The sequence below is a fragment of the Mus caroli genome, unplaced genomic scaffold (genome assembly GCF_978045245.1).
Source record: "Mus caroli unplaced genomic scaffold, Mus_caroli_1 scaffold_17, whole genome shotgun sequence".
Taxonomy (NCBI): Eukaryota; Metazoa; Chordata; class Mammalia; order Rodentia; family Muridae; genus Mus; species Mus caroli.
The window spans coordinates 22,770,278-22,785,382 of record NW_028227272.1 but is presented as its reverse complement, the minus strand read 5'-3'; the positions used below and the strand labels follow the sequence as shown (position 1 = coordinate 22,785,382).

At 41.0% G+C, this 15,105-nt stretch overlaps 1 protein-coding gene across 3 annotated transcripts in view; it reads right to left on the bottom strand.

The window, feature by feature from the left end:
* The window catches only part of Tp63 (tumor protein p63), a 128,828-nt gene that overhangs the window by 69,225 nt on the left and 44,498 nt on the right, over positions 1 to 15,105 (bottom strand). For all 3 annotated transcript variants that reach the window (XM_021185009.2, XM_021185016.3, XM_021185011.2), the window contains one exon: positions 2,747 to 3,001. In XM_021185009.2, the coding sequence (XP_021040668.2) occupies positions 2,747 to 3,001 (255 nt within the window). The remainder of the gene's footprint in view (positions 1 to 2,746; positions 3,002 to 15,105) is intronic.

Here is a 15,105-nt window from a genome sequence, read left to right as displayed (position 1 = left end):
ACTAGAGTGATCCTCATTCTATAGAGATTGTAGACAACTAACTGCACAGCCAACCAAGAGATGTCAAATTGCCTGACAATCTCCACTTCTCCATGATAAGGCAGTGTGCTTGATGAAAACTCTGTCTGCTCTAAAGCTTTCTGTCCTGATTATTAGTACTGCCACCTCACCTCTGACAACAGTCACTGTCACCATCTTCATCCTCACCAAAGCTCCCAATGATGAAACTCCAGATGAGTGATGTGACTTGGCTAAGGATACACTGACAATCATACTACCACCTAAACTTTCTAGCTCTTATCCAGAACTTTGAAACCTAAATGCCCATATTCCTTCCACTCCCAATCTTGGGCTTCTGATATTGCCGTAGCATCAAGGATATTTTATTAGCATATGTGTTCATATAATTTTCTTCCTGCCTAAACTATACTTTAAGCAGTGAACTCCAGTGCTTTTTTGTGAGATAATTTGTTTCTTGAAGAGAAGGTTCTTCATGGTTGATGGCTTGGTGTTGGGTTGAAAGTACAAGTGGGATTTTAGCCATTGGAGAAGACATATTGAGGGAAAGAGAGGAGAAGACTGGTCTATTCTTCCAAGCATCAAGCTTCATTTTCATACTTCCTACATGACTTAAGAAGGGAATCAGTACTTCTTTGATAGTCTCTATATGTCCTTTATCTCCTTAGACAAGTGGACCCAGGACTTCGGAATCAATCAACTAATGTGTGATCCTGAGACTCGTGAGTACCAACCACCACTTCCTACCCTAGGCTCACATGTCTTTGTAGAAGAGGCTGCTGGCATGGTGGGCAGCAGAAGATCACCGAGAAACTCTGTGCATTTGGAAATCTACTCAACTGCTTCATCCACCTTCAGGATTGTAAATACCAATGGGATGAATGATTTTGACAGAATTGACAAGCAAGACGTGGAGGGACGTTTACATTTTAAGCTGGTACTTGCATTCATAGTTGAAATATGAGCTATAACAGAGTTCCTTCTCAAATCACAAAGAGAGAACACTGTAGTAAATTTAAATTTTAGACAGTCTAGGGACTTTCTGATTGGAAATCCAGAAAGAGCAACAGCACACTCCAGTGAGCAGGTAGAAACTAGAAACACCCTAGTCCCACCCACATCAGGAAGAGGATCATTTGTGTTAATCTGCATGTTCTCTAGCTTTTCTCACAGCAGGCAAGTGATACAAAATCATGCTATCTGCTAGTAAAATGAGAGAGATGAAAGGAAGGACAAGATACAAGATGATGCCAGAATGTGCATAAATGCATGCTATCCATAAACTCCATGGATAGATACTCTGTCGGGTGAAGCTGACAGTCAACTTGACACCATCTATAACAGCTATTCTCACTATTCCTAATGCCTCAACCCTTTAATATAGTAGCTCAGGTTGTAATGACCCAACAACCATAAAATTACTTTTGTTGCTACTTCACAACTGTAATTTGCTACTGTTGTGAATTATAATGTAAATATCTGATATGCAACACTGGTGAAAGAGTCATTTGACCCCCAAAGAGGTCAAAACCCACACATCGAGGACCACTGCTCTAGAAGGTAGAAGGAGATACTTTCTTGAGAGTAGGACTTGCTGAAGTAGCAAAGAACTAGCCACGCTCTAAAAACAAATTTTCAATAAAATAATGGTATTTAGAAGGATTTCCATAAACAGTAAATGATCTGATAAATATACACGGCACTATGGTTGGCATCCTCTGGATAAAACAGTTAAAAGCAGCTCTTAGGTTTCTTCCATTATATGTGACTGTTATTCATGTTATTCTGTAGTATAATGTAAACTGAGAAGATAAATATTCTATTTTTTCCTAGGGCTTCATATACATGCCTAGTCTTTAACTGCATCCTGGACTTTCGGGTAGCCTTTTCCTTTAACTCTGGGTCTCCCAGAGTTGCTCAGAGTGGCCTCAGGCTCCCTGTGTAGCTTGGAAATGGAGTTGAACTGCAACTCTCCATCTTGAGCTTCATGAGTAGCTGTGATTACAGCCTGTGCCCTGCTCCTGGTCCCTGGCTCTTTCATTTTTTTTTTTTTTAACTGAGGTACAGGGACAGATGCATAAGCATTAGAAAAGCTATAGCCAGGACACATGGTAAGTTGGTTTCTTCAACATTTAAAACCAGAGCCCCTTTGCACTAACTCAGGGTCCTGAAAAGTCATAGTGCTTCGTGATGAGGGTTGGGGGAAGCATTTCAAAATAATATATATAACATGCATATACATATTATATATCATATATATATCCACAAAATATGATCTATGCCATAAACTCTACATGCATAAATGTACTGTTCTTAGGAAATGATGTTTATCACCTTAAATTATTTCATTTTATTTTGTTACTCTCTTTTTAACCCATTTTCATCTTTCACAGCACACCCTGGAACCTGTCTATATTCTCAGACAGTGATACTTCTGATTGTCCCAACACTTTGTATTTTCCTGAAACTGCATACATAGCACCTCTCAAGAGTGTGCAGCAGTCAGGAACAATGAGGCTGAATAGCACTAGGTACTGGTCAAAACCAATACATTTATTTGTCAGACTAGGAAAGACTTTTGCATTGAATATCATCTATTCTGGATAACTGTTCAATGTTCAGAGATGATTTCTTTCCTCATTGGATAAGTAATATTTGAACACGGAAGAGGGACAAATCCTGGGACACGGTGAAAACCATCCTGGGGCTCGGAGCAAGACTCTCTTACCGTCCAGGTGGCTGACTTGGCAGTGCTTGACTGCTGGAAGGACACATCGAAGCTGTGTGGGCCCGGGTAATCTGTGTTGGAGGGAATGGCAGGGGATGGAGAGAGGGCATCAAAGGTGGAGCTGGGCTGTGCATAGGGCGAGGGTGCCGTCACGCTGTTCTGTGCGTGGTCTGTGTTGTAGGGGCTGGTGGACGAGGAGCCGTTCTGAATCTGCTGGTCCATGCTGTTCAGGAGCCCCAGGTTCGTGTACTGTGGCTGTAAAGACATCCAGACACCCCAACATTAGTCATGCAAGCCACAGTTCATTGCTCAATAAAATTGGCATTATTTGGTGTGCTTTGTAAAAATTTGGGCCTGATGTCCCAAACACGTCATGTCCCAAGTAAAGCCACCCATCTGTGGTAGAAGGCAACACCCAGTGCAACTGTGTGATTGCTGGAAAATAGAGTACATACTCAAAACAGGTACAATGTGCTCAGGGCATGATACTGCTGAGAAATTACTTTAAATACTCTCTGTATTACTTCTTGAAGGAGGAGGAGGAGGAGGTGGAGGAAGAGGAGGGGGAGGAAGAGGAAGGAGGAGAAAAGAAGAGGGGGAGGAGGAAGAGGAAGAAGAAAAAAAGAAGGGGAGGAAGAAGAGGAAGAGGAGGAAAAAGAGGGAGAGGAAGAAGAGGAGGAAGGGAAGGAGAAGGAAGAGGAGGAAGAAGAGAAGGAGGAATAGGAAGTAGTAGCAGTATTAGTACAAGTAGAAGAAGAAGAGGAGGAGAAGGAGGAGGAGAAAGAGGAGGAGGAGGAGGAGGAAGAGGAAGGAGAAGGAGGAGGAAGAGGAAGGAGAAGGAGGAGGAGCAGCAGGAGTAGGAGTAGCAGGAGCAGCAGGAGCAGCAGGAGCAGCAGGAGCAGCAGGAGCAGCAGGAGCAGTAGGAGTAGCAGGAGCAGCAGGAGCAGCAGCAGCAGCAGCAGCAGCAGCAGCAGCAGCAGCCACCACCTCACTCTAGCTCTCATGTTGCTACAGTATTCATAAGCAAAGAGAGCAACTGATAGATTTATGAGAGTTGAATATCAAATGGTTGCACACATAAGGCAAAATTTCTTTGTAGCATTACATCTAAATTTATGTGACAGTTGATCATTCTGGGGACAAGCTTGAAATGACTAGGGTGAAATGGGGAGCATGGTTAGGGAGATGCCACCACGGACTTTCTTTTCTGAGATGATATTTTGTATGCTTCTCAGATTAGATTCAAACTCGCTTATGCCATCCTCTTGCCTTTTTCTCCTGAGGAGCTAGGGCTCATAGGCCTGAACCACCACGGTCAGCTTTACCACATGCATTACAAGGTAACCCACAATACTAGCATGCTATCCAGCTCTAATTTTGAAGAATCTGTGCTCTACATCTGTTAGCTAGAGATAAAATTCTGTGGTGGAGCTGTGCGTGGTGGAACATGCTTTTAATCCCAGCATTTGGTAGGTGGAGGCAGACAGATCCTATGAGTTCCAGGCCAGCCTGGTCTATAGAGCTAGTGCCAGGATAGCCAGGACTACGCAGAGAAATCCTGTCTCAAAAAACCTAAATAAATAAATAAATAAATAAATACTGTGGTGGACATAATTCAGAAATACTTGATAGTTCATGTAGCTCCCAAGCACAGAGTTGGTTTGCACTAGATGATTATGAAATTCATCAAAATCTGCCTATTTACCTGAAAAACAACTTTCTCATAATCAGAGAAGGAAAAATAATTTACCCCTCAGATGGACTAGAACTTCTGAAACTGCCTAAGTCCTCTGACAGTGACTGTCAGTTGTCCCTTAATCAGAATCACATTGAGCCTGTTTCCAGAGGGCTCACCAGCCTTTGGTTCTGTTTCTCTTGATGGCAATGTTTTTGAGCCATGGCAGCCTTGTTTTCTCTTCCAGCTAGTGAAGGGGAACAGAATCATTCCTGTTGGTGAGTTTTTTTAAAAGGAGGTAAAGAGGCTAGTTTTTCAATAGAAATATAATCCCGAGAGACTTAGGCTATGGAAAGTAATGAAGCATAAAAATAATTTAAAAAAGAAAAAGTAAAGAAAAAAAGGAAGGAAGTAAAGGAAGAAGGAGAGAGAGAGAGAGAGAGAGAGAGAGTGAAGGCTTGAATTTTGCTTTTCAGTTTAAACTTTGAGTTTAATAGCATGATTCTGTCCATCTTAACTCTGTCTCAGGAGAAGATAAACGGACTCAGTCATTCCATTCAGTCCAGAGAGCATCTGCTGCAATGCGCACAGCCGCACACCCAGCCCATTCCATTCAGACACTCACATTCCACTGCTGAATGCTACCTCCCATTTGCTCTGTAAATAACTATTAATCTATTTACACTTATCCCCATGTTGACAAGTGCAGCTGTTTGTCTCATCTTCTCTCCCCTCTGACTTTTACAGTGCCTACCCCTCTCCTACCTACCCTTCATCCTCGACCTCCCTTCCAGACGGGTGTGGCTAAACTATAGGTAGACAACGTGAGCAGCAGGGAAAAAAAAAAGAAAAAAAAAGAGACAGGTACAAATGTGTCTACATTCTGCTAAACTAAAGCTCTTAGGTAGCAAGCTGGGGGCCACAGCTTGGGAAGGGGATTGAAGAAACCTTATTTGTGTTTCCTTAAGGGTCAGTATACAAAGTACTCTTGAAAGTCCTGTAGAAATCAGATAATGCTGGCAAGGGCACGTGCTTCCCTACATCAGGACAATTAGGGAGGCAGTGGTCCCTGACAAAAAGGACAAAGGAGCCAGCAGAACACTTTCTCGGAGGCAGTAAAAGACTGCTGGCCCACCCCTCCCTTCCCCTCCAGCTACAGAGTAGAAACATCAACTAATTGTGGGCTTGGGTAAGAACAAAGAGACACCGGCCCTTTGAATTTCCCCCTCCACCCCAATACATATAAAGAGAAAAGTTGGGGGCCGAGTTTTAAAAGCCAGTAAGCAAACACATCAGTTCTCCAAGGACTGAAGAAAAAGTAAAATTCCATTTACAGAGGCATCTCAAAGGCAGGCCCTGCCCTTGCTGCAAGGCTGAACACACTTGACACCAAAGAAGAAACTGTCTTCCAAAAGTCACTGAGAGCACAGTGATTGCTGACTGACCTGCTTCTGATGTCATGTTCTTAAGTTCTATGCAGCTCAGTAAAATCCTAGACCAGAAACAGCATGGTTTGTTCCTATGAATTCCTCGATCTATATTAAGATCAAACTAGAGTCTTCAGTATTGTATACATTCTATTTGTTATCCAGCAATAAAAAGTGGAAAATTGAAATAATTTACATTCTTCCCAAATTATGCTTTAAAAAAATTAAATACACGTAGTATATTCAATTGTCTCAGTTTTTAAAAATTATAACTTCAACACTCCCAATTGTGGTCTTAGATGACAACAAAAACACATCTTTGATTTTTTCTAATGTCTATAAAGAGAAATGAACAAACATGGGATCATGGTAAAAAAACATATATGTATACGTCCTTCTTGGACACATCTCTTAGTTTGTTGGAAATCAGTAAGTAAATCAGAAATCAGTAAAGAAAAAGTCACAGGAAATAGTTCTATAGAAGTTACTTTTGAAATACCCACTATCTAAGAACTCTCACTTGTTTCTTTCTTTGATTGGAGGAGTTTCTGTGTACATTGACTGACCAAGGACCACCCAACAGTTCTCAGAATTGCAAGGGTTCTCCAGACAGGACTGGAAAATAAATTCTAGTGCATAGTGCAAGATGAAACCTTAGGGCCTCTTCATCCACTGTTAAGCATTTGTAATACCTGATCTTAGAAAGTCAAGAGATACCCAGGGGCATTTGAAGATGTTCCTTGTAGCCCTCAAATGGAGTGTCTTAAGTTAACTGTGTTTAATCCTAGCATAAACCATCTTTCTTTGAAACTGGTAGGTGATAGAAGAATCATTTTCCAGCAAAGTGAAGCTGGTGGAGAAGAGGAAACAATACTGCCCCCTTCTTTCTTCTCAGTCATCCCATGAGCAGACAGAGAAGAAATGACTTATGCTGGAATGCTAACTGATTGTTGATGCTGACAAGGAAGAGTGTCAGAGACTATGAGGTGACATTTGTGCATTGGACACAAACACTGCCCTGGGAAGAAGTTCACTGGGCATTTGTGTTTCCTATGTAACAAAGAATGCCATGGTATTTGAAATGAAATATAGAGGAGAGTCTCTCTTTCTAATGACAAAATTACTTGATCTCAGAATTCCCTAACATACTGTGCACACAAAAAGAAAGAAGGAAGGTCAATGTCTATAAGCCTGTCCTGTCACATCTGAGAGAAGAGGAAGCCTTTTTTATTTTCCAGAAAATTTGAACATGAAAATTGGCACAATTTGTCTGCTACCTGATGTACTCCTCATCTAGTAAGTGAGTTGATTTCCTCTGACTTTAGCCAGTAGGCTTCTTTTCCATAGAAGTTACTTGTAAATAGAATACTCCTTAACTGGACCCAAAGTATCACCGGTGCTTTCCCCTGAAGCATATTCATATTCATCACAAATGAGCTGATCTTCACACTGCAAGGATGTGCTCCCAAAAATAGGCTACCCTCTGAGATGTTACAGAACAACCTTAGAATGTTGGGGGACACAGATATGGTTGTTACAGAACTAGGAATCCTCACGGCTGAAAAATCTGTTGGCTTTGATCATGGGCAAAGAACTGGTACTCACAACATAAAAGGAAGAGAAGTTTTTCTTTCTCTTCCTTCCATGTAAGGTCTGCATCTACAGCTGTCAATAGACTCTGATCTCCATCCTACTAAACTTCATTGCGGATGTCCAGGACTAAGAGAGCATCAGACTAGAGTTTTATTTCTCTTATCTGTTACAATATCTTAAGAATACAACCCCTGGAACCTCATTTTATTTTCCTTTCTTCAGTGACCATTTTAGATTTTGAACATGTTATAGACCTGAATTCCCTCCACATAAGCTGGGTTGTGATGAGCAAAGTCTGTCTTAAACACCTCAATGTATAGTCACTAGAAGCTCAAAATATATCACCTTCTTATAAAAATTAACACCAATAAAGTATCAAAACAAGTCATTTGAACATGGCCTTGCAAATGGGGCTTAAGTTGAGTGTGGAAAAAAAAATCAAATGACATATCTTGTCCCCATATTTACCTGTGAAAGGCAAATATCCCAGTCTCTCTTCCTTAGATATTGCCGTCTATGCTACATACTTTGAGATCTTGTGGAAAAAAATAAACAACGTATTTCCTTTGGAAAAAAATATTTTTGGCTCTTGAATGACTGTTGGGTAAGGGGATTAGACCTCTTCAGTGCTTCTCATATTTCTGTTTGGATTTTCGAGTGTAACGAAACTCTGAGTCCTGGCGGCAGGGGCTTAAGTCTTGACATTACCAGCTATGTGCTCTTCCCCTGGGTGAGGAAGGTGAGCAAATTTGACCCCAGCTTCCTATGGGCTAAGAATCTGCATGAGACCATAAAGACAATGGAAAGGTACCACCAATTCTCCCACACTCTGTAAGGCCCCCTGAGACACTATTTTTAAATGAGGCTATGATCCTATTTTCAAAACAGGTGCATGGAGTCATCATTTTTGTCTCTGTTAAGATTTGCCTGGTCAAACCCTATATAAATAAATATTAAAAGAAAAATCTGTCTCAGTGGCATAGTTCCCTCAGCGGATATAATCTTTTGCCTCAGACTTCAACGAGGGGCCTTTGTGAGCCTTCTACAGCTGTCTTGGGAAAAGAAAACAGTTTCTTCACTGCCTTGGCTTCATAAAACCTTCATTCCATTCCTCACTCATTAGCACATGGCACTCCATTTTGATCCAATAATATTAGCAGGATAGTGCTTTTCAACAAATACAGCCTAAGGGAGGAATGCTTGCCATTTTTCAACCTTCTGCTACCTGTCCCACTTCAGAAAATGATGGTTTGCTTTATGCTAGAATTGAACATAATTAACTGAAAGCTTTCTGTTTCAGATCAAGAAGATATTTATAGTAGGATGTTGAGTTAGATCACCATCTTTCTACCTTAAACACAGAGGTCCTGGCATCTTTTCTGAAAACCATATTTTATTAAGAAAATGGTATTTTGCCTTTTTGGTTGCTATACAATCATAAAAAAATGAGTCACTGAAAATAAAACATACCCATTCATATAATGAACAAAATGAAAGAATAAAGTATTTAAGTGAAAACAAACCTAAAGTACCAACTAGAATATTTTATCATAAAGTTTCAAGAATCATGGGGGGCCAAAATTCTATGATATATGAGAGATGTCCTTAAAAACTCCATGATCAGGTCAGACAAACAGATTAAGTTTGGGTGTCAAAGGGACAAACATATCAACAAAAACTACCCAGAGAGTTTTCAGAGGTAGAAAAGGTGGAGCACATTGAAGAGAAAACTTAACCAAAATTTAGCTAAAGAGAAATATCTGAAGTTCAGTTAAGAGAGGGAAATTTTAACTCCAGGGCTTTAGAAAGTATGCATCCTGGTAATTAGGACAGAGATGTACAAATCACGAGGAATCTCAAGTCTGACACCATTATACACTAAGAAAATGAAGGCTTGATGCACAGTAGAAATATAGACTTTTAATTAGTTTCATAATTCTTAACACATATTAGAGAAGGATACTCAGAGCTTCAATGTGTTGAACCTTTCAGCTACTCAGTAAAGTTCAGGTAGAAGTATGTTTATGGCTGGTTTTGTTTTGTTTTGTTTTGTTTTGTTTTTCTGTTTTGCTCTGTAAAGGCATCATAAGTCCAGAGTAAGCATATATTTTGCTAGCTCTATTTATGTATGTGGTAATGTTGGGGAAAGGCAGTGCACACTAATGAAGACCTTCCGTAAGAGTACGGCCATCTACATGGAAAATACAATCCAGTGGCTGCAGAACTCATCAACCATTCTCAGTGCATCTGCTTCATCTACATCCAATGACATGACATAAAACAGTAGGGCGATTACATTGCAGTAGATGTATAGCTCATGGTGACATGACTTGGAAGACACTGATTTCAATAAATAATGATGACTGCCCATAGTAAACACTAAAATGGGATATGTGTTTAGCATTCATATGCAAACCTCTCTGCGGAAAGATATTAGCTATTATTGATGTTAACACTCCATCTTGGGCTTTATAATATTCAAGGACTTTGCATTCTTGGTCTTCATGTGTCCTCATAGATATTCACATTTTATATTTATTTTAAAAATGAAGGAACTAGAGCTTGTGGGTTAAAATAATTTGCTCAATGCTACACTAAGAGTCACAGTGTGATGATAGTGAAGTGAATCATCTCATTGGCCTTCTTTCTGTGTGCCTGGGAATGTCTGCCTGGAATAGTCATCTTAAATTTACATTTAAGGAACGTGATCTTTTCATATAGCTAAAGGCTTCCACCCTTCCCAGTAAGCCATTTCCTGTTCTCAGGATTCCTCCACTTAATCCATAATTACAGAAAGAGTAGCTCTTTGGAACTTCCTTTTTGTGCTTCCATGGGAAAAACTGTGTAAATCTCTTCATGGCACTCTTAAACTCTGAATGGTGAGTCCCATGAGAAGATCAATATTCTCTTAAGAAATTATCTTTAGGGGGCTGGAGAGATGGCTCAGCGGTTAAGAGCACTGACTACTCTTCCGAAGGTCCTGAGTTCAAATCCCAGCAACCACATGGTGTCTCACAACCATCTGTAATGAGATCGGATGCCCTCGTCTGGAGTGTCTGAAGACAGCTACAGTGTACTTACATATAATAAATAAAAATTAAAATAAAAAAGAAATTATCTTTAAACTGACCAGAGAGGTAGTCACTATAGCTTCCCTTTAGCAAATGACCCTCCCTTCAACTTTTCAGAAGTGAACTCTTGCTTCAGTATTTAACTTTCTGCTTCCATGTCCTCTGCACACACCCTGTCTCACTGCCCAGACAGATGAGCCCACCTTGGACTCCCATTTTCACATCCCTTCCTCTTGGTACTACATAATTATCATTGCAACTGCAGTCAGTAAATATTATAAACTTTGGTCTGCTCCACCAGACAATAAATTCATGGGAGACCATATGTATTGTAGTCAGGGACAGATCTCTATTACTTGAAGAAATGTCTGTGGCACAGTAGATGTCAGGAATCTGTTCTTTCAAAAACAAGTACAGGATCCTTCAACTTTAAGTCACATTCAGAAAATCTCTTCCTTATTCTAAGGTAACTAAGCTATCCTGGCTTACCCTGAAGCAGCTCTGCATTCACACTGCATTCATCTCTGTGCCCATCTGTCAGCTGAGAATATAGGGCATCTCCTATAATCTCTCTGACCTTTGCTTTGTGATTTTTACGCTCTCTGTAGATGGGAATTGTTGTTTGAGCTTCAGCATTGGTGGGAACTCACAGCAGAAGAGCCAGAATTGTCACTCACGCACAGTGAGTAATAGCTGGTGGCTCACACCTAACCAAGGAGCTTAATAAGGAGCCTCTACTTCCTGAAAATGAACACATACTCACATTTCTGCCAAGGTAGAGATTTTTTTTTTTTTTTCACCTGATGGTCTAGACTTTCTTTTCAATGCATGTAGGTCAGCCATAAGATTCTCCATTTTGATGGTCTTGTTTTTATTATTTACTTCCTACTAAAGACAATTATGGGCAAATATAGGTTCCTTTGGAAAGAAACTACTTGAATAAAAGCTTACAGATGCCTTTAGTTTCTAATAGTTAGGCCACTGACTTAGCCTAGCCCGTCTGACTTGTATGATTTTCTGCCTAGATAGTCAGAAAATTTTAGAATTTTTCACTCTGTTTCAGAACAGTGACAGGATCAACGAATTACAAATGTTTGTTTGGAGGAGCCAAGATTTGGCTTATCAAACTTATAATCTGTTTCTTGGAAATGATCTCAGTGCATGACCTTCTTCCAGGCTATCTACCTGCCACATGCCCAGAGGCCTACCCAGCAATCTTTAGTTGCAAGGTAGACACTGGAGCACTAAGCAAGTATACTCCTGAGTCTTGCCACTTGCAAATGAAGAGCACAGGGCCACCCATTCTCATTCTATTTTTGCTTCCTTGTCTTCGAGGTTCAGCTCCAGGGATCAAATGTGGGGTCTGCTGCTGGTCTCTGCGCTAGCCCTCTAATTTACTTTTGCTTGTCAGCTGCCTGGCTGGCTGATTGCTACATATTTCATTTCATCTGAGGTAAACGTTTCGATGCCTTACTATACTTTGTAATTAGACAGTGTGACGTAGCTGGCGTTGGGGGTCCTCCTCTAACCTGTCACTGCTCCCTGCAAAACAAAACTGACGTTAGCAGCTCTGGCGAAGGCCTGCCTCACTCTGGAGGTCACTTAGCTCCTTGTCTCCCTTTATTGACCTCAGTCAAAAGGTGGCCCTTTGTCATCCAGCTCAACCATGGGCGTCTTGGAGGGAAAAGGCTTAGATGACATGATTAAGCAAAATGACTTAAGATTTCTGAGCATAGAAGCTAATCAGAGGAAGGTGTTTGCCAGTCACCAAGCTCATTCACCCACATTAAACTCTCCACATCTCTGGTGATTAGCCTTAGACACACAGGGGACAGACTGAATCAAGAAACCAGTATAGGAGCAAGTAAACACTTTAACTGCAATACAAGATAGAAATCTAATCTCTCTCTCCCTTTTAACCACACGCATTCTCTGCCCTCATAGGCAATCAATTATATGAAAGTAGCATTTACTCTGCCCTGTTTACCTGTTAAGAGTACAACCCATTCTTAAACCCGGGGACGGATCCATCTTTCAAAAACCTTTCTTGCCGCTTGAAATTTTAACAGAAGTGAGTAAAACTCCCGATACTGCAGGAAACCCAAAATTCAATCAAACAACCAAATATCCTGCCAGACATCAGGAAAAACCAGGTGTTTCTGTTACCTACAGAATATACCAAGGACAAACCTTGCATATTTATAGTATTTTGCCTGCCATTTAAAATTTTTTTTTTTTTTTTTTTTTTTTGGTTTTTTGAGACAGGGTTTCTCTGTGTAGCCCTGGCTACCCTTGAACTCACTTTGTAGGCCAGGCAGGCCTAGAATTCAGAAATCTGCCTGCCTCTGCCTCCCGAGTGCTGGGATTAAAGGAGCGCACCACCACGCCCGGCTTTAAAAATAGTCTTATTTTTATGAGATACCAAAACCCACATTTCTATCTGAATATACCAGTTGAAGCCAGAGCAACAAATGACCATCCAAACCTTTCAGAGAAAACGGTTCAGCAGCCCTGTAGAGGACTCAGAAGCAAATATCCCATTCCCTATCATTTGAGAGGTGTCAGGCTAGCGACAGAGTAAAAGTCTGTGGTGCACACAGGTTCGGAGGACAGAACTCTTGTTCTGAATGTCAGCTACCTGGGACTCCATGGGTAGAGTAGTTCTCCCAGAGAGCATTAATGACTACAAAGGACTCCATCTGGAGATATATAGATAGGTCTGTGAGGGCTGGGGTACAAATAGCAAGCAAGAAAAGGAGTCTCACCCTCCACCTCCTCAGTCAGGTTTTTGGCCTTCTAAGTGCATGGACACTACCTTGCTGAGATCATTTCCCGCTTGAGATGCTTAGAAGAATGGCGTTTACCTCACGTGGTATTGCCATGTGTCTCTGTGTGATGGGTCTTCTATCTTAGTCTGAGAGGTGTCTCCTATAGTCTGCTTAAAAGTAGTCAAGCCTTCCCCCAAACATCTAATGTTGTTGCCTTTTGTGAGGGGTAATGGTTTTGCTCTTAATTCTGATTCCATCAATAGACTGACACTAATCCAGACTGATTTGAGTAAACAGAGTATATTCCCCATTGTCTCTGTGATCTGAGAAAGAATCAGCCTCAGAAAGATCACTGCCTTGGTTGGAAATGGCCCCTGTGGGGGTTTTGCGCAAGCTTGAAAGGAAGAAAGAAAAGGCTGTTGCAGAGTCCTGTCTAAAGCAAGCCCTCTTTGGGGGTGGTAATTCTCAGAGGGGTATTATACTAACTGCACCTATTAGTGGCTTCTGCACCAATAAGAACGGGGAACTATTTCCTTTGTAGTGTTTCCAGAGTCGCTGATGAGAGTGGTTCATGACTTTTTTCCTCTGGCCACCCACCACAGCTTTTATACATATTTTATCCCCCCCCCCCCCCCACCACCATTTTTTTGGTCTCTTAGGAAACAAGAAAAAAAAGTTCAGGTTATAAGTTTTGAATGAAATATCAAATTTTTTTCAAAAATATTTCAAAGTTAATCCCCTTCCCATGATCAATGTGTGATTCATCTTAACACCAGCTGCTCAATTTTAAATTGACAAACAGTTTTTTATCTGGGAAGGCCATCTCAGCTTACATCTACAGTCATGCAACATTACTTTGTCTTCTTTTTGAATGATTTCATTTAAAACTTAGGGCTCATGAGTTGGTCACAGTACAACATCAAATAAGTTTAGAAATTAAAAGACCCATGGCAGAGGTGGGTAGTGGTACACACCTTTAATCCCAGCACCCCAGAGGCAGAGGCAGGAGCGTCTCTGAGTTCAAGGCCAGCCTGGTCTACAGAGTGAGTTCCAGGACAACCAGGGCTACAATGAGAAACCCTGTCTTGAAAAATAAACAAACAAACAAACAAAGAAAGGCCCATGTCTGAAATGGAGAGGAATGCTATTTTGAATAGAACACTTCCAGATTATGTAAGAAAATCAAGTGTAAATTATAAGGCATTGTCTTTGTGAAGACCCTGTATACATTTCACTCAGTTATTTCTTCAAAGGAGACTGGATGACAGATGGCATTTTGTGAAACTCTTCTGTATGCCTTAAAGTCTACAGAGCTAAAAGGATGATGACTTTGGGCACTTTTGGAATGTTTGGTGTAATCGAGTATATGGGAAAGGAAGAGAAAGGGGAGTGAGACAAGCTGGGTGTTCCTCCACTGATCATGGAGCTCAGCCCTCTTTCCTACCCTCCTTCCCTACTTGTCTTGATTTTTATCTATTTCATTTTGATTTTTTAAAAATCAGACTCTAGCTTGAACTTGCTGGAACTTGCAGTGTAGACTGGGGTAGCCTCAAACTTACTGTAGTGTCCTGGTCTCTGCCTTAAGAGTGCTGGAGTTACAAGTCTACACCACACCAGGCTTTTCTTTGTCTTTATATCAAGTCATTAACTCCCCCATTAGCATCTATCCATCCATGGCCTGTCCTACTACTCTCGCTGTTCTACACTTCTCTCTCAGGTGTCTGCATCTTTTCCTTGGAGAAATAGAGTGATGGGGTCGTCTGGGGTAGGGATTGTGGAAAGGAAGTTCAGTATTACAGACAAAGGTAGGTCTCTTTCCAACATG